Consider the following 20523-nt stretch of genomic DNA (forward strand, 5'->3'; position numbering starts at 1 on the left):
CATGTGGTAAATACTGAAAAAGATAGAAGACACTTGACTTCTCTCACAGATAGTCTGTAAAGTTCTTCACGTTATGATATGATATGCTCATCATATCTTCCAAATACAGTGTTCCAAACTTCAATTCTGCTGCACTGCTTTTCAAAGATTTTCAAAGAGTGAATGCATTTTGGATAGGTTTAATTGCTTCATCACCAGAATACATTTAACGCACCACAAGGTACAATAAATATCAAATAGCACACAGTGCAGGTATTTAAAATGAAATCCTCTACGTCCACCTGCACATTCCACTGATTTACCTCATTTCCAGTTTTCACATTCTTCTCTGCAGACAAGTTTTGTTGTTGCCGCTTTGTTGTTTAGTTTTGGAGGTTTTTTGTTTGTTTTACAAATACTTGAGATTAAGTTATTTGCTAAATTATTGTCTAAATCTGCATATAGCTAAACACTAGTGACGATTTAAGGAAAACGTACAGTTATTGAACTGATTCATTTTAATCTATCCTGATAAATAAATTTTACTTTTTACCAAAGGATAATAAGGATCAAAATGATTAACCTTAGAAAAACTGATACTTGTTTTTCTCCAAAAGTAAAAACAATTTTTAAAATTACCTCTAAATGCAACTTGTTTGACTTCAGTTTACTTTCTACTTTTGCTATCTTTTTGGCTTGTTCTGGCACTTCCAAACCCAACTTTATCATACATTTGGTCTCTCGAACTATCTCTGGAATCTGGGGATCAAAATTAACCAGGAACTGTCCAGTTTGAGGATGACGTACAAGCACTGTGGTTTGTAAGGCTGTAAAGACATTTTTATATCAGTTTCTAAGACAAAAAAATGTTTCAGTTATTACCAAACACAAATTTCTAACATTACTACAGAGTGATTAAATATATGTGGTTATTTGTGAAGTAGCTTTACACAACTTTCAGATGAGAATATGTGCAAACAACACACCATATTCAGTTTTCGCTATATAAACTCCATATCATCATGAACAAAGCAAGCATCAGAGATAGTATTATTTGTGGTATTTTTTTTTCTTGGTTTGAGTTTTTTATTATGAACATACAGTTTTCTAAAGAAATGGAAAACTTTTAGGAGACGCTCAGTATCTTACAGGAATTTGTTCATTCAAAACATAAATACTCAGATAATAATATTTCAAACATCTCAAATTAAAAGTATAAATATCTGTTAAGTGTGGGATTCCACAAAATTAATACTTTATTCTTATAGATCTTTTTGTAGATTTGAAGCCACGAAGTGTCTACAATTTACATGCAAAAATGTACTAAAGAAGCCAACACTTACTTCATCATAAAATATTTTTCTCCCAGTCATAAAGCTATACTTGTCCTGAGAGGGACTGTGATACTTCAAATATATAAGTTACTACAGTGGAAATGAAATATAAGGATTTCTTAAACAGTATACACAGAGAATATGAACACAGAAATAAAGCGTTGTGGACATTAAATTTGTTTCAGTACATTTCTTCGAGTTATCTGTCAAAAAGTGTACCAAATTTGCAATCCACTGGGTCAAAATAAGGAATACTAATTTGCTTTATTGGACCAACATATTGGATCATCGTTAATTTGCATATTTTAAGAGTGAATGAAATTTAAAAATAATTTGATTTACATTACTTAGAATTCAATAACGATTAAAAGAAGCCAATTACAATTTCAATTACTTACGATATTGTAATTCTGAAATTTCCTTCATCCACGCACTGTGATAGACTACCTCAAATTGCACCAAGACATACGCAACTCTATTGTATAATCGAACAACTGCTTTACCCTCTGGACTTGTCAAGATATTTGAATTTTTCTATTAAAACAGGGAACATTCAAATTAAAATTGTACCAAAAGACATTCAACCTATTTGAGTTTTTCTCAATTTAACTGACCACACCTCATTTAAGTTACTACAGATTATAATTACAGAGTTCCTAAAAATTGTACTTATGACTCAATTTTGCAGGACAGTGAAGTCAATATGAACTTGTAGAGTAATTATATATTATATGTAAAAGTTACACATCTGTAATTTCAAGTGAAATGGATGCTCGGTTCTACTTAAAACAGAATGGTAAATAATTTTTCTTTTTTTTTAATCTTCTTCATTGATCAGTGATTTTTACTGATTAAAATGTCTTACATCTGATGTGATGCTTAAGTTTTCTTTTCTTTGGAATATATTTAGGCAATCACTTTTCTTATATGAAGGAAACAAGAAAAAAAATCCCTCACTTAGAATTTAACAGCAGACCCTAGAAACTTTGTAGGAGAATCTTTCAAACGTTTCATGAAATATAACAGATCTTAATGTAGCAAGATTCTGACTATTCCAACAGAAGACAGAAAAAAATCTGCTAGGATTAAAAATGTCAAGAATTATTTTGCCAGTACAAACCTTCAATTGTATATGAAGTTCTACAGAAAATGTAGAGTTGAGTAGATAAGTAATAGAGTTCTTTGTTCCTGGACTAGTACAGAGACTACCTGCAGTGGAACTTGTGATCAGATTACCAGTACAATACTGCAGTCATTGTGAAGATGCGCATAATAAATTCCTTGAGTGGTACCAGGATACATACACCAGACAACTCCAGGATGTCCAGCAGACCGCACTTATGCCTTAAGCTACTCCTAGTTACTTACTTAGGCTTAGTAAATAGACATTACTCTCCATAGAAAACCTCATGACTAGAAGAACAGAAAAAGTGAGTTTTCAATTAAAGTACAAAATGTATGCCAACTTTATGGGCCTCAGACTGCCATTATAAACAGAAGCAGAAAAACAGCACTGGCTGAAATGGTGTAATATGACTTTGGGTGAACAAAGTTGCATCAACAAATCAGTGTGTATTTCCAGCTTGGTGTGCTAGTCAAGATGCAAGTCAAACAAACACTACAGCTTGGATTCACAACAGTAGTTATTGTGGAGAATATACTTTTAATAGCAATTCATATACAAATAAACTATGGTTATCTAGTATATGAGAAGTCTTTACATCATAGCCAGAAACTATACGGTCCCTCTATTGAAGTAAGGTCACTGTTAATAATAACATTTGATTTTTCTTCACATCAACTTACATGGAAATAGTTGATTGGCTCATTTATCCTCCTGAAGAGCTGTCTCACCCACAGTATCTTTCCTGCAACAGGTGGCATGTTTCGTGCAAGAGGGGGGTCATCTTTATGAATTTGGTAAATCTGCAATATCGTTAGATAAATGAATTAGAAAGAAAAAAAAAAAAACAAAAAGCCTTTTGAAATGTTAAACTGTTTTTCCTCCACTACCGCAGTTATCTTCTTACAAGCAAATTAAATTTGTACGAAGTGACATGATAGCGCGCAGAGAAAAATTCACTGGCTTACAACATGATACATGAGTAGAAAGGGAATATGGACATCGAGTTCAGATACAAGTGTTGCCTTTGCAGACATATAAAATGATGATAAAGGAATTCTCCTTCAAATGTTTAAATTAAATGATGCAAACAGTCTCACATATACTCTGTTATAATTGTATACTACGTAACCAATGCAAAATTACAAAAATATGATTTACCACATTTTGTAACTAGTTACACTATCATAGCATCAGATAATACACATAGATAAATGAGAATTAACTTAAGAGGCCTCATAAAATAACAAAATAAAAGGTATGTTCAGACATACTTTTTTCGGTACATATATAATTTTTTATTTACTTGAAGTAATAAAAGCAAAGGTTTTGCTTCAAAATTTAAATTTGTGTTATGATACATTTGCTAGGAAGAGCAATGTATCTATCATATTTTTCTATGTACTCAGGCCTCTTTTCTGTAATAGAAAAAAAGAAGTCTTGTTAGTTAAGCACTGGAAGTCAGTTATTGAAATAGAAAGAATAAATACAAATTATGTATAGTAAAGTATTTGTTCTTATTTTAAAATATTTGAAATTTACTGCAAAGAAATAAAGTACCTTTTTAATAACTTCAAGTTCTGCTACATAATGTTGAAGAATACAAGCAACTGTATGTATTACTTCTTCTTGAAGGCATGGCATTCTCAGATTCTGAAATCTGTATTAAAAATATATATTATAAAAATATTTATAGAACACTATTTTCTTCTATTTTTCTTCTTTCCATTTTGAGATACATAAATATTAAGTAAAATGAAAGAAGTGCAGATCTAGGAATTGTGCAATTTTTTGGCTGTTGTCCTGGGCAAGTTTGAGCAACATGAAAAGTTCTGCTCTAGCTTTACTTATTTACGTACATTTTCCTTTGTTTTGTTTTATTAACTTGTACATGCAAAAGACATTGTAATGAAATGAAGAAACAGAAGTATATATCGATTTGTATTAGAAATCTAAAATACAACTTTCTCGTAAATAAATCATTTATAACATGATTTATAACAGCAAAAAAGAAAAAAATTTCATTAGGTCCTTTGTTACAAAATTAATCATGCTATTTAAATTGACCTAATCAGTAATTTCATGTTGCTTTAAGATCTTTTAAAACATATTTGCCAATACCTTTGAAGTAACTGGAGTGCATGTTGTGAAGACAAAATTCTTCCAAAACAAGTTCGCATAAATGTTTGTATTTGTACCTAAGAGACATATAATTTAGTACAGTTTTTCTAGTCATATTGTAATATTTTGATGTCTGATAATGACTTAATGTAGTACTATTCAGACAGTAGTGATGAAATCCTCCACCAATTAAGTCATAAATTGCAATACTGTTTACCTCTAAACCTTCAATTTTTGCCATGAAGTCCACAAAATCCACCTCAAATTCCGTTTTTCTTGGATCAAGGATGTCGTATTGTTTCTTTTGTACATTTTGGTAGATATTTCTGAATTTTATTGCCATAATGTCTATACCTTCAATGGTAGACATACTCAGTGCACGAAAGGTTTGCACTACATTTATCATCTCTGTAATCTGAAATATAAAGGTTATAATCATGCTCATAATAAATATTTTGTTTACTCCTTTATTAACTAAAACCTGAGGGAAATAATCTAAATGATAGCTAGCCCTCTCAAATTAACTAGTGCATTCAGAAATGCTTGACTGTTAGGTTAAGTAGAGTCATACAGATTTCAAACATGACGTGTACAGAGAACATGTATTCAGAACATGATGTATACCCCACTACTCTATTACTACTGGTATCACTCTATTCTGCATCCAGAAACACCTATTATCTGTTCCGTGCAAACCCTGTAGATGTTAAAGTCCTTTCATTAGGTTAGCAAGATAAATGTTAAGATTGCAGCAAGCAGCAGAATCATCTGAAGAACTGCTTAGCATTAACAGGAGTTTTTAATGACTTAGGTCACTGTTCACATAATAAAAGTTTGGTATTCTTCATGTTACTCTAAACCTCCAAAAATAGCAATGTATATCTAGATTAATGGAGATAATTCACCTAGTTAACACAGAAAAATTGACAAATTTAGTAGAACATTGCAAGGTAATTGTCTAAAATATTCAGCTTACTTACTCTGTGGAAGTGACAAACTTCTCTCAAAAGAAAAGTTAAAATCTCTTCCACACTTCTATTAAGAGCATGTAAAGTTCAGTCTGCTTTGTCAACTGTTCTCTGGAGGAGTCCTACTTCTGTACTGACAATAAAAACACATAATTTACTCACTTTTTCTAATCTCCTACAAAAAGCTTCAGATTTCCCAAAAATGTACATTTCAGATACTTCAAATGATTTTTCTCCTAAATTTTCCAGAATTTCTTGCTTTGTTTCTTGAAAGCATCTCTGATACTCTTTCAGTAGGAAAATGCAGTCCTAAAAAGGGAAGAAATAAATATCACATTCTTTAAGCTACACTCATATGTAAAAAATAAGAGAATCAAAATTCACTGTTATTCCAAAGTGGTTAATTATCACTGAGTCTAGTTTCAGTCACCATGCAGTAATGGCTTACATACAATTGTTTTGTTTTAGTATTCCTAGCAAGTATTTGCAGTATATAATCATACGGCTGTACAGTCCAGTGAAAGACACAACAATGGGAAATGAGTCATCAAAAATACAACAGGAAAGCTTTAGGTGAAGTGAAAAATAAAGAGCGCTTTAGAGGACAGTAACATTAATTTATTGCCAATTAATAATGGAGAAGAGCAATGAGAAGTAAAAGCAAACTTTAAAAAAAAAAATACAATTCTCCTACACCTCTTCTTTCCTGGCTCAATTTCAATTTTACTTGTTCTACCCACTCTCCATCAAGTAGCACAGGGAGATGGAGTCCATTTGGTCAGCAGTGGTCTGCTTATAATAGTTTGTCTTGTCTGCTCCTTCCTCCTTGCACTCTTCCTCTGCTCTTCCACCATGGAGGCCTTTCCACATGACGCAGTCCTTCACAAACTGATCCAGTGTGGACTTCCCACTGGCTGCAGTTCAAGAACTCTTCAGCATGGGACCTTTCTACAAAGTTCAGGAAAACCTGCATAGGGTCTCCATGGGAAGCAGCTTTATTTGGGCAACAACCACCGGCTCCACTATGGCTCTCCACAGGCTGCAGGGAAACCACCTCTGTCACCAGAGTCTTTTCCACTGACTACAGTCAGTAGCCTATACTGGTACCTGGAGCATCTCCTCTCTCTCCTTCTTCACTGGCCTTGGTGCCTGCAGAGCAATCTCTCATTTTTTCTTATCTCCTCCCTCTCTCACAGCTGTTGCACAGCATTTTTGTTATCCTTTCTTAAATAGCACAGAGGCACAACCAGAATCACTCATTGGCTCAGGTTTGACTAGCAGGTCAGCTGAAATTGGCTCTATCCAAGATGGGGCAGCTTCTGGTGTCTTCTCACTGTAGCCACTCCTTAATCCTTTTGAAACTACCCATAACTTTGCCATATAAAGCCAATACATATGCATTTCTGGGTAAGGTAGCAAGTCAATAGCTGAGGTCCGTTATAGATGGTGGAAATAGAATCTATAATGGAAATCAGTACCCCTCAGCTTTTGTCATGGCACACTGAATGTGCTTAATTTGGTCTTACTATGCCACCATCACCTGAGGAAGATGAAAACTCTATTACCATTGAACCTTCATGGGCAAGGAAGTCTGGAATTGGAAGGAGTTACTGTAACACAGGGAAGCCTGTTCAAATGCAGTTTCCTATTGCAGAGGAAGATGGCACCATATCCGAGATTGTCAGCAGGGAAGAACATGGGTCACACAGGATCATAAGATTTCTTGTTCACAGATATGGTGAAGATGCCAATTCCAAAGTCAGTGATGGAAAAAGCTGATGAAAATGAAGCTATTCTAATTTCAACAAATACTAGTGGGTTAAGAAATGAGAAAACAATCAAAGCAGCATGAAATAAATTAGCAGAGGGGTAAAGTACTTGATACAAATTGATATGAACTTCCTCATGCACATCAATAAGTAATCAATAGGTTTAATAGAAAAATAACAGAAATACCAAAATACAAACCTTAATTTTTTCAATAATTATTGGTGTCTCTTGGTCCCATACATGAGATAAGCCACCATCGGTAATGTATGCTCTACACGTCGCAACCATTTGATTTGTAACCTATTGTAGACAGATGAAACAATTAGGTTTCAACCTCAGAAGAAAATTTGCCTTTTCCACAGAATGTGTAAAAATTCCCACTTGCATGTATTAGTACTATCAGAGTTTGAATGAATTTTACTTGTGGGAATAATAATGGCAGAACAATACATGCAGCATAAAAGAAAAACGCTTTATAGAATGTCTTAAAACATCCCCAGAAGCTCAAGTCACAAGAAGTACTTATGTACATAGAATTCATAAGAATAGCAATATATATGCATAAAAACCAGAATGTCACTAAACACATGAACAAAGACAATTCAATAACAAAGTAACCTTCATCCTAATTATTCTTCACTTACATAAGTGCTAAGGCTATAGGCAGGATCTCCAGTATCTCCTCTGATGATCTTTAAATGGAAGCATTCAGTAAGGGATGAACACTTGAGCTTTGATGAAAAAAGCTTAGATTGGAATAGAATTTCTCCTTGTTGTTTCATAGCTTCACATAACTAGTCTGTCTGTAAACTAGCCTCTGTAGTGAAATACTTAATCCCTTAGATCATTAATAGACACTAACGAGTGTCAATACACAAAAATCTAAAAACCAATTATTGACCAGTCAAATGTAAATGTTGTTCCATAATCCATATCTAACAACTGAAGTATAAAAAACAGCTCAAGTAATAGACAGAGATAGCCTCAGAAAAGGCTTTCTTAATCTTCTAGTTCAAATCAAATTGAAAAGTCTATATTATATCCTGGGTTGTTTTTGCTTTTAAAGAAAGTTATGCATTGAGGTCCACTATCAATGTCTCCTACACGCTTACTGGAAACAATAGCTAACAGAAAAACCACACCTGCTGGCAACAAAAGAAATAGGCTGCCAGAGAGCCAAAGGTCTTACCAATTATAGACATGGGGAGAGGGTTCAAATCTCACTAGCATTCCAAGTTCTTGAAGAAGTACACAAATAAAAATGCTAGCTGAATGCTCAGCTGAATTATGACATTTGCCCATATGTTTTCAGCTGTTTTCAAAGCTCTTAGTGACAGCAAATTCATAGTGAACTTGGAAATGAGGTGGCATCTGATACAATCATGTCTCCCCAAGGGAGAGAATGAATTTACCCCCTGCAAAAGCAAATACTTTCTTCTCATCCTGCAGTTCATTCCCACAGAAATTAACTTTTGTCTTCTACATAATTCGTACCTTACAATTCATATTTGCATATCTATATCAGAACTGTGCAATTAAGCAATGAATTGGAAAACTGCAGCAAGTTTTACATTGTAAAAATAGTCATCTCAAGGTGAAAATGTAAGATCTATAGAAACCTCTAAGAATTTTAAGCAGTAATATAACATCACAGATGAAGCATTAACTTCTCATTTTCATTTAGCAAGCAACAGATGAGATTAATTCAGATCCTGACAATTAAGAAGAAAAATTCAGTTTTGCTGAACCAAGAATAATAAAGTTCATTCCAAAAGATGTTTCTACTCTAAATTCAAACAGCTCTTGATCAAAAGGCTTCCCTTCCTTCGCCTTACATACACCTACTATTTGTCACCCATTTTTAACAACTGTCCTTCTAATTTAAACAAATCAAGTATCTCATATTTTTCAGCAAAAAAACCTCATAGATTTTACACTGAACATTATTAAGCTTAATATATTTACCTTTATAAACAAAGATGTCATTCTTTCAGATGTATTGTAATATCTTGAAACACTGTGAATCATTCGAATAGCATTTATCAAGTTTGGTATTCCATTTCTCATTGACACCTTAAAGCAGAGTTTTGAGAAGAAACTTTATTTTCTATTGCTAGCAAATCTATTTTTATTATATTGACAATATCTAAATTAAATTTTTGCCTAAATCACATTAAGCAATCTTTAAAATGTCATTGAATCATACAAAAAAGTTTCTTGTCAAAAAATCTAATCACACTCAACACATTTTCAGAGGAATCTCAACTAATACAAAGTAAAACTCTCAGATTATTTGGTCAGAGAAAGAGATCCCTATGAATATTTTTAATGTTATTTTGATGTCCATAACTGAACACTGAATCCAGAAGTACAGGTTGCATTTTTTGGCACAAAAGAAAGTATTCTTCTGGCAGCTGACAGTGGTTGTTCATGATTAATGTTTTTGTTTTTCTTCAAGTACAGCTGTTAAATGTATTCTACACACTTACACTGTAAAAATAATCATCGCATAAAATGTTTCATTCAGAGATTCCACAAAAGTCATAATTGTCACAGTATTAATTTTATTAATGAGTGTTAGTCATATAAAAGATCAAAATCCTATACACATTTCACAAAATCACTGTTCATATCATTAAAACTAGTGACCACGTTACTGCTGTTCAGTCACTGAACCACTTCCAAAATACTTTGTTCAAAGAAAAAAAAAAAAAGGGCAAAAGAAATCTATTCATAAATAATATCCAGACACTACTGAAAAATAGTAATTACTTAGCAAATATCAAATAGGCCCAGGCTTCTCTTACAAATGTAACACAAGTCATATCACATGTGACACTGTCTTCTAGGGAAGGTTACAGGATAGGACTTTCTCATTTGTCAACTAAGCACTAGTAAAAGGGTTCTGTTAGAAAAAAGTTACTTAACTATAAGCACGGGAAGCATGCAAAACATATATGACCACTGGAGGAATACTATCTACTTAATGAGAAAAATATTTATTTATTTGATGTCTATAACATTCTTTACTCATGAGTCACAGCTAGCAGCAAATTATTTGTACTTCCTTCATGGAGATATGAAATTCAATAGCACAGCAACACTGAAAAAAATTACCCAAACGAGCAGTTTAAAAAGTTCATCTGTTGTGATTTAACCCAGCAACCAGCTAAGCAGCACTAAGCTCCTCACTAAGCCCTTCCCACAGTAGGGAGAGAACAGAAGTTCAGATTTATGCAAAGTGTTCCTGATTAAATAAAGAACGAAGCTAATTCTCTCATGTTAGTAAACTAACAAACTCTTTAATGGGCCCTACTCACAAATGTATTTAAGTTAGATTATTTTAGTAACTCCTACGAAACAGTTTAAGTCTGATACACGCGTGATTATGTCTTTTATTCCCTGGTACCTGGCACCCTCTAGCGATAGACGGAAGGACTGAGGAAGATAAGCTGCTTAATCCCCTTTTCTGCCCTTCTACACTTTTGTTGTTTTGTTTTCGTGTTTGTTTGGTGGGGTTGCTGTTTGTTTTTGCTTCCCCTCAGTTAAAACTTGAATTAGGATACTAAGTTGCCAGAACTTATGAAAAATATGCAACACTTTCTGGTGGAGGACAGGAATCATGTAGGATCAAAACGGAGAGGACTAGAAAAAAGAATGGAAGAAACACCTCTTCCCTAGGCTATTTCTTCTTTCCACCTTATCCTGCAACAGCCCTTACAAATATGTACTTACTATAATAATTAATGGTAAAAATTAAATTTAATATCTTTTACTTAATTAGCACAACACGAACAACCTAACATTTAAGTTCTGCCTAACTGTAATTTCTATAAATAGAAGCAGCTAACAAAATTTTCAGTATCAAAATATGATTTTACCCTGCAAGAAGCATTTAGGGCCTCATTAGGTTTCCATTATTTTTTATATAACTGAAATTCTGGCACTTTGGTTACATTTGTGTAATATTAATCGGCATATGGAATTTTCAGTGAAATAGGTATTTTGAGATTCTTGCACTGTAAATCAGTATTTTTGGCTCATTTTAAAATAATATTGACAGATGACTAACTAGGCAATCACATGTATTTGCTTATTGATAAAACATTTATAAATATATTTCTAATAAAATAATGTTTTACTTTGGTTATAAGTTTAGCTAGACAGATGTTTAAAGAAAATAAATACATGTAAACAAACACAAAGAAGATTCCTTTTATCCTGATTTTTTTTAATGGACATTTTAAATAAATAACTGAACTTTGCTTAGCGAATAATGAAAGGTATACTTACAATTTCATAGTCATAAAGAGGCTGACAAACTTTTTCAAGCGTGCATAAATATTTCACGTTATCTTTTGATTCATTTGCAGCATCTGTGATTCTGGCATCTAGCTCTTGCCACATCTAGACAAAAAAGTTTACTGTGAAAAGACTTCATGGATAACAAACTATTTCTTTTAACTTGCACTGACGTGCTTCGAAGCAAATCTTGGAAAACTGTTTTTTAAAGGCACCATCAAAACAAGTAATGCAAGTTGATTACAACTAGGATTTTTAAAAAATTATTTTGTTGGCCAGTATCTATAATATCTTCTTCTCTTTCTACATCAAGCACGCTAGCAACATATCTAAATTTTCCCCTCCTAATTCTCCTCAGAAAATCTCTCATATATATAAATATATAAATTTATATATAAAGTTTTGTCTACTAAAAAGGGAAAAAAAAAAAAATTACCTTTAGTAGGTTAGAATGTCCAATATTCAGAATATTAATGACAGTTCTGCAGTCTGATCCTTTGATCTGCTCAATAATGGAATTAAATTTAGCAGACATACATTTCCAGTGCTCTAATTCAGTCAGTGGACCAGAATTATCAGCTTCCTTCCTCATCTGCTGACTCTCAATCAGAACCTGCAATCAAATTGGAAAAAGAAAATAAAAAACTGTTTTAGCTTTGAATAGACAAATTGTTATGAAGAAGAAATATTCTGAGGATACTAACTTAAAATGAACAAGCTTGTTTTTATTGACACTTGAAAACTGTTCTGATTTGGAAAAGAATCCTAATTCAGAATGGTGATTAATGGTATTCTTATACTGAAGTCAAGGTAACCAATGTATATGTTCACCCGTTGTTAAAATTCGGTGGATCTCAGCACGTTTTTTATTTAATAAGAATTTGAAATACACTCACTTTTGGAGGAAAAAAAAATGGTAAAAATGGAACAGTTATTTAATAAGTGCAATAAACACCAGATGTAAATGCATAAACGTACTCACCTGCATGTACATATTCATATAGCCAGATATTTCTACAATTCCTTGACATTTTTGTTCTGGTGAGTTGCATACAATGAACATAATATGCACTTCTATGTCCCAATTTACACCGATTCTATATTATAACAAAGAGTTCTGTGCTTTATCTTGGAAACATTAGACAGCAATTTCTTGGATAACAGAGATGTTACCATCTAAGGTTTGCATAGGAGCACCAGATCAAATATGCTATACTTGGCCAAGTCAAACATCTTTCTAACAATGATACCTCTCTTATAACTTGACAATTAGCAGAAACATAGCACCTAATTCATACACCATGAGTGTGTATACAGTATATGTGTATATACCATCATTATTACTCCTGCATCCTTCATCCTCTCCTTCTTACTACTTGCATATTAACAGTTCAGAAACTTGTATTCTTACCAGACTGCAAGATCAGACCAACAGAGTGCCATCTTATCTTTGCTTGTCTGGAGAAGCAATTGGCAGGCATACTCAGACACAAATCTAAATGTAACCTTAAAATAACTTCAGGCAAGTCTCATATATCATTTATAAGTATCTAATTCATATTGGATAGATAAGTTAAAACAACTTACTCTTTCAATTTGTCTATGCCAGATCATAAGTACTTCTTCTAACTGGTGAATCATATCAGGATTATCTGCTGCTGCTGTTACTTCTTCAAAGGACTGGAGTTTAGAAAAATTGATGTGATCTATTTTTTTCAACTCAACAGTTCCTTCAATACTTATTATAGTCCCTGAATAATAACAAATTTTAGAAAAAGAAAAAGAAGGAAAGAAAGCAGGAAAGAAAGAAAGCAATTACAATACAGAACCAGTTAAGACTTGAAAATTTGTTTCTACCAGTATAAGCAATTTACATTTTGGAATACATATCTGTAAACCGTAATGTTTCGATATAATAGGCATTTTACTGAAGTTACATAAAACATAAAGTTCTTCTTTTAAATCCCATGTGTTCCTCCTTAGAAGTAATCTATCACTAGATAATTTTCTCAATCAGTAATCTCCCATATGTTTATTAGGCAAGCTTTTGATAATTTCATTTTTCCTTGAAGACTTAGGTACATTGCTTACCTGTGTCCTACTGTGCTTAAAAGAAAATTCTTAAATAGTATTCCTCTAATTTGATTGCATTCTAAATGCAAAGCTTACCTTCAAGAAATGAAAGGTATCTCCTAATACTTTCCACAAAATTCTGTTTGTCTTTTGTATCCTGTTTGTTCTGACTTAAAACACCCCAGTTCTTTGTTGCAAGGATAGCTGGGATAAAAATCTTTTCTAACATGTTCTTAACACCACGTAAGAGCCCTTCAGTGGCATCCAAAACACAAAAGAATATATCCTGCATTGTAACAGAATAATTGTTAGTGATGTAGTAGCTTAGAATGGAAACAGTATTACAAATTCAGCCCCTTTTTTTTTTTTTAATTAAAAGCATTCTGATTTTGCACGTGAAAATCTTAACATAACGAGAAGTGCGCTGTTGATTGATAAGAATCAACTCCACACATATCTAATAATTTGTCTCATATAGTTCTACAGCAGAAAATCTCACGCTACATAACTTCCTTAAGATAAACGTGCATTTCACACATTCAAAGATACAAGAGAGAGAAATAAACTTTTTCTCTGCTGTAATTTGCTATGTATAAAGTCTTCTAGGCAAATGTGAGTCCTTCTATCTTAGGGTTTCGTCAGACCCAAAATGTACTTAGTGGCTTTACCTTCTAAAAAAAAAAAAATAATAAAAAAAAAAATGGTTGATTGAGAGAATGATAAACTAATCCAAATGCTGCCTGCTTCCTTAATAACTGCCCTGCAAGACAGAATTCACCACATATCCTGAGTACCTGCTGAAGTAATACAGCTCTTCGTTGTCTCCCCAAAGATAAGAGCATGGTGCAATACAACTTAACATTCAAAAATATGGAATTACCAGTAAATTTAGTAACATAACAATAGTGAATAAAATAACGAAACAAAACTATCTGCTTTTAAAGTTCTTTGTTTTTAAAATTGTATGAGAGAATACCTCATGTATACTTTTTGCCTTTATATGGCTGTCATTCTTAAGACGAACGAAAAACAAGCATAGTCCTACTAATTTGTCCAGTGTGTTGTTCACATAAAATCGCATCATTTTACTTCCTTTTGTAACTCCTGGAATTGTCCGACCACATTCTGAAAAGAATTTCATAGATGTCACTTTTTTTTTTTTTTTTTTTTAAGTTATTTATTACAAAATGCTTGAAATACAGTGAAATAGAATGCAACACAAAAATCACTTACCTTCATCTTCTGTGTGTAAGGTTAAAAAAAAAAAAAAAAAAAAAGGAATAATCCATGGCTGAACTTACTCACAGAATGTATGCCTTACAAAGCAATTTCAGTGTATTGCACTGCATTGAAGAGGGAATTTGCTCAGGTCCATCATCTTATAATTTCCTGATAGCTAAGATATATTATATGCTGATTCTCATTCACCCTATCAAAGATATTATGCTCAAGAAAACAACAGGGAAACAAGTAAAGAATTAGTAAGGAATTAGATAGGAGTGAGGCAGGAAGAAGGAAAAGTAGAAAAAGCAGGGTATGGAAAACAGGCAAATGGTGGGATAAAGTAAGGCAGTATTATAGGAGTGTTCAAATATATATATATATGCACTCAAAGAAAATGAATTACATTTATTCTGGTAAACTGAATTTTATTTTTTCGTCATTTTGCATGCTTTCCTCATATTGCATTACTTTCACTATTAACCCTACCATGTGATAATCTATTGATATAAGTTTCATCTTCTGAAATGAAAACAAGTTTTTATTCTGGCTAACAGTAAATTTAACAGTAGATGATATTACTACATCTGCCTGTATTAATGTTAAAAAGTTACCTATTCCTGGTACATCTCCTTCTTGATAGAAAATTTTCAATGCTTTACTTCCTCCCTTGGCAAAAAATGAATCAAATTCTTCAAACTGTTAAATTAAAACAAATTTAAAAAAATGTAAACACTTGTTACTCAAATCACTATTTTCTATGAGAAAAACAACAAAAACAACAAAAAAAAGCAACACACATCATCCCAAGGGTTCTTATGTGTCTGAGTTAATCAAACTTAGTACAGAACAGCAATTTGACATGAAGTAAGGATGACCTAAAACTATATTCCACTTATAAACAGCAAAGAAACAAAATGTCAGTTAACCAACAAAACTTAAAGTACCTCAATGTTGTGTAAGCATAATAGAAAAGATTATATCTGTTTTATGATGTGTAAATATCAATAAAGAAACAGTGAACAATAATTTTGTGAATATATATTCAGCTTTATCAGAAGAACTGAACTTGATGACACAACACATCTAATCACAGTTGATGACGTCTGGTTAAATTTTCAAGGCTAAGTCTAATCTCTAACCAACAAAAACGTCATGCAGTCAGAGATGACAAGGGCTGTATTTTACAAACATAGATGCTCAGTTTTGACACTAAAAGAACAGTTTAGCCGATTGCTCCTGTTTGTTCAAGCACTGTGAAACATCTTTGAACATCTACAAATAACTGAAGACCTCAAAACTGGAAATTATATAAAAGGCCTTTCCAAATGTAACAACATTAGTGAAATGGATTCTTCTCATTTTTTACTAAAAAACATTCTTTTTTTTTTTTTTTTTTTTTCCTCAAACATTTCTGTGAAGTTTTGCTTATTTTTGCACTATCTTTGACATTTCAATCAGGACTTGCTTTACAAACAAAAATGATTATTTTTAGAATATAATAATGCTAGGCTGAAAAGAACGAAACTTGGTGGAGATGACTAGAATCCACTAGGTCAAAATAATAGCAATAATTAAGCTCTTCTTGAAGTAAGAAATAAGAAAAAGTTGCTATAAAGAACCAAGGGAATACCTGAAAATCTTCCAGGAAACTAAGCTGAATTATTTAGTCAGATATCATTCCAAATGAACTGCATGCCTTATTAATCACATTTTTTGGTAGAAGTGATCTAAATGATGGTTAACATTTCATATCAAAGGGATAACCTGCTACATACTTTGACTAATAATTGAAATTCAACAGATTCACGCACTCACCGAAGGGACATCCAAAATCAATTCTTCCACAGTTGTTAAGTCTAGACCTAGCCTGATGCTAAGAACTTCAAATATGTATTTATATAAAGCATCAATTTTTGTTCTTCGGTTTTCTCTTGCTTCTCTGTAACGAGCCTAAAACATTAAATATCTTTCAAGCAGAAAATACACAAATTGATCATAACTGTATCCTGCTGCTTCACTTACAACTAAGGTTGAATGTCTTGTATTATAGGTACATAATGCTTTACTCTTTAAAAGCATGTGTACTTTCAGAGGCTACCCAAAGAGCAAATTACTATGGATTATTATAAAACATGAAGTAAACAGAGGATATGGCAAGGGGAAACAAATGTTAAATATACTACAGTAGATCTTAACATATTTGTGTGCCATATTAACTAGTTTTTCACAAAAATATTTTGAATTATTAAATTAATTAATTAATTAATGTTCCTTAAATTAATATACTGATCTCTATTGCTAAACCAGCCTATATCAGTAATAATATCAAGCTAAAACATCTACAGACAATAAATATTTTCAGGAATCAAGCTGGGTACAGCTTTCCTTCAGTGTAAATTATTCAATGAATATCTTTGGCCACCTTCCACTACAACTTTAAAACAAAATCTTAAAATATTGAAAACATTACAAACAGATACACACATCATTTTCTATCTGAAATAAGAAAACTGAATATAATTTAAAAAGAAAGAGAGAAAGAAAGAGAGAAAGAGAATGAAAAAGTAAAAAAAAAAAAAAAAAGGAAATGGAAACAGAAAAGGAAAAGACAAACAATTCCTTTAAACTGAATTTAATTATCTGAGAAAGAACCTAATATTGAATACTAAACCTGTTTTTCTTTTAAAATTTCTTGCATGGATAGAACTCCAGCAGAGCTCCGGTAAAGCCTAGACATTCTTCGGGTTACAGGAATAAAAGATTCCTGGGAAGGGAAAGAGTTTACTACTTGTGGAGCATGGTGAACAGATTTGTCTTCAGCATCCCCTGGTGCAACAGGGCCAGACACAGAATTCTCTGTAGTGAGATTTTGCTCAGTACTATCTGCTGCCACATGACTGGACCCAGAATCTTCTCCAGTGTTGGAATTTTCATTATTATCTTCTTGTACATTCTCCATTCTGAAATTTGTAAAAAAAAATAAAATAAAAAAAAATAGTGTTTTTATATAGATAGTGAACTTTATACAGAACGCCCCACCATACATGATACCCTAAACACACACAAGTTCAGATAAAATGTAGGGTGGAGGATGTTGGATAGTATTTCTTCAGTGGAAGTATTTAATTTCTACACTGTTACTATGTCACTACTTAATACGTTTTATTTTCATTTAAATTAATACAAAAATCAGATCTTCATCATTAAAAGCATGTTGTTGATATGGTAAGAATTAACAGACAAGATTGCACCCTAAAATTCATACAGACTGAACTCTTTGCATGAAGTGATTTATGAAGTCTTATACAGTATATTAAAAGTTCCTAGATGTTGAGCACATCAAGACTTCTTCACCACAGTATAAAAAAGTCAGACTTTCCTCTTAATTCTGTGAGTAACCTAAGATGGCTAGAATACTAGCAAAGTAATAATTCCCAGGTGAGGATTTCTTAAATAGACAAAACAAGGTATATTCATGATTGCTAAGCAGTTGGCTGTTAAGGAAAAGTAACCCTGCTGTTTTCTTCCCCTGTCTATTTCACTATCTCAAAAGCCCAAGAAAGGTTTGGTTTGTGAATTCCAAGCCTGTAATTCAGGGTCATAAAGAATCATATAAATACCCTCTCCCTTTCTTTGTACTGGGAGGCATATTTATCCACTAGCATTTGCTAGCTGCCATCAGTCCCACTCAGTAGATCATAACGCTCTTGAATATACAGATAATTAAATGCTTCATTCAGTTTTCTCATTCTACACACAGACTGAACAACTATCTTTAAGGCACTGTCACCATCATTATATCTATATCTGAAATCTTTAGCTTGTGTTTAATGTTATCCTCTAAAAATAGCTTGTTCAGTTACACAGGAACGTTAGAATGGGTAAATATGTGCATAACCTATATAAATATGCAGAGTAACAGATAAAAATGTTGAAAATGCCATTGTAACTCAGAGTACTACTACCACAAAGATTAAAACAAATATCACAGATTACACAGCAGTTCTCACGAGGCCTTAAGGCAGCCAACCACAGATAAAGCCAGCATACTATATGGATGTAAGGATGTATGGTAGAAGATCATGCCAGTCAGGTCAGAGCATGAGCTCCAGCTGGCTGCTTACCCTGATTTCCATCACGCCCTTGGACATACGCTTCAAACATAGCATAAAATAACAAAATCATTCAACTTTCCCCTCCTAACTCAAATTCAAGGTTTATTCTACATCACTCCTAACAACTGTTACCTCAGTCACCAGCACCCCCAGTCCGTTGACAAGTGTACGACTCTCTCAGCTTTGCCCCTGACCCTTTTAGAGCAGCAGCAACGTGGCAGGAGGACTAGAAGGAGAGAAGGACGAGAAAAATAAGTCTCGGTGTTACTCAGTAGCTGCAGCGCCTTCCCCGACCGGCCGTTACCAGCCCGTCTGCCTCCGGGACGGGGCGGCACGGCGCGGTGCTGCGCTGCTGGCCGTTATAGCGCGCCCGTAACGGCTGCGGCGCTGCTCGCGCGGGGCTCGGCTCGGCGCTGCCCGGTCGAAGAAGGTGTAAAAGCGGAGGGGCAACCGTCTGCTATGTCCCGTCCCGCTTTTCTTAACGAAAGTGTAATTGTTATTATTAATGATAATAATAATTGTTGGAAATATCCAAATAATTTTCCACGTTTTCTCTGATACAGCAAATTTTATTCACAGTGCCCGTAGCGGGCCTCATGCAAGCAGAAGAACACAGAGAAAACAGTGTTACATCTTTTATCCCCTGCTGCCCGACGCTTCTCTCTTTCTCCCCTGGTTCCTCATTGGCTGAGTACTGCAGGTTCACACTCTTTCACGACGCTTCACTAATCATACAAATACCAAGTAAACACAAAGCTTTGCCTCCCAAAAACAAATATCTTAATTGGTTAATTGCCTTCTAACAATTGCTTTCTTAACAAACATTTGGTCATAACTTTCAGATGTCTGTTTTACAACACAAACATAAACGTAGCCTCTTAATTGTTTAATTACCCCCCTAACATTTGTCCCCCATTTACACAGAGTCATTGTTCTGGTCATTCATCTGTCCTTGCATAGAGATAAGCTGGGAAGGAGGATAGAGGGGAGTATCTTGGAGCCTGCCTATGGCATCCTAACATTCACACAGCTCTGCTTTGTGTAAAGGCCCTGACTCCTTGAAAGTTTGTTAAATTATTTCACTTCTGCTGGTCTAATGAACAACCTTATAGTACGTTTCCTACTTCAGAATACTACACCCACATTGTTTAGAACATTTAAAATCTATTGCAGCTGTGTGAGAAAGAATTCGTTAGGTAATTTGGTAACTATGTTTCTAAAATGTGTTACTAATATGCATATGGTATTCTTACTTTCCGCATCAGCTATTTCTAAGGATATGTTACATCTTAATTCTTTAGATCAATTGCCCTTTTTCAATGTTCAATGCAGAAACAACACTTTCACTTTCCACAATAATGATGATAATAATATTTTGCTGAGTATTCAAGACAGGTGCAAACCGACATCTCTAATTCCCCAAAGGAATAAGCCACACGTTGGGTGTGTTTTTAGACTTATGAAGGTATAACACCGGGCTGTGAAAACGCCTTAAAGTGCTGTCAGCTGGAAAG

The 20523-nt window shown here is 33.5% G+C and overlaps 1 protein-coding gene across 3 annotated transcripts in view; it reads right to left on the reverse strand.

Moving 5' to 3' along the window:
* Positions 1 to 20417, reverse strand: part of DNAH8 (dynein axonemal heavy chain 8) — a 121323-nt gene extending 100906 nt beyond the window's left edge. Inside the window, exons 1-19 of one of the 3 annotated variants that reach the window (XM_031594121.2) lie at positions 19314 to 20417; positions 19142 to 19235; positions 17566 to 17854; positions 16710 to 16844; positions 15506 to 15590; positions 14647 to 14795; positions 13767 to 13956; positions 13185 to 13348; positions 12034 to 12210; positions 11589 to 11702; positions 9261 to 9368; positions 7494 to 7595; positions 5688 to 5834; positions 4775 to 4972; positions 4558 to 4634; positions 3997 to 4096; positions 3120 to 3239; positions 1712 to 1847; positions 619 to 806 (exon numbers count right to left, since the gene is read on the reverse strand). In XM_031594121.2, coding sequence (XP_031449981.2) covers positions 619 to 806; positions 1712 to 1847; positions 3120 to 3239; positions 3997 to 4096; positions 4558 to 4634; positions 4775 to 4972; positions 5688 to 5834; positions 7494 to 7595; positions 9261 to 9368; positions 11589 to 11702; positions 12034 to 12210; positions 13185 to 13348; positions 13767 to 13956; positions 14647 to 14795; positions 15506 to 15590; positions 16710 to 16844; positions 17566 to 17853 — 2478 coding nt within the window. In that variant the 5' untranslated portion in view covers position 17854; positions 19142 to 19235; positions 19314 to 20417. Of the gene's footprint in view, positions 1 to 618; positions 807 to 1711; positions 1848 to 3119; positions 3240 to 3996; positions 4097 to 4557; positions 4635 to 4774; positions 4973 to 5687; positions 5835 to 7493; positions 7596 to 9260; positions 9369 to 11588; positions 11703 to 12033; positions 12211 to 13184; positions 13349 to 13766; positions 13957 to 14646; positions 14796 to 15505; positions 15591 to 16709; positions 16845 to 17565; positions 17855 to 19141 lie in introns of those variants that run through there. The other 2 variants (XM_090135209.1, XM_090135210.1) reach the window with 2 other exon arrangements.
* Positions 20418 to 20523: the final 106 nt, after the last annotated feature.

Source organism: Phasianus colchicus, chromosome 2 (assembly GCF_987193195.1).
Source record: "Phasianus colchicus chromosome 2, bPhaCol1.hap1.1, whole genome shotgun sequence".
NCBI lineage: Eukaryota > Metazoa > Chordata > Aves > Galliformes > Phasianidae > Phasianus > Phasianus colchicus.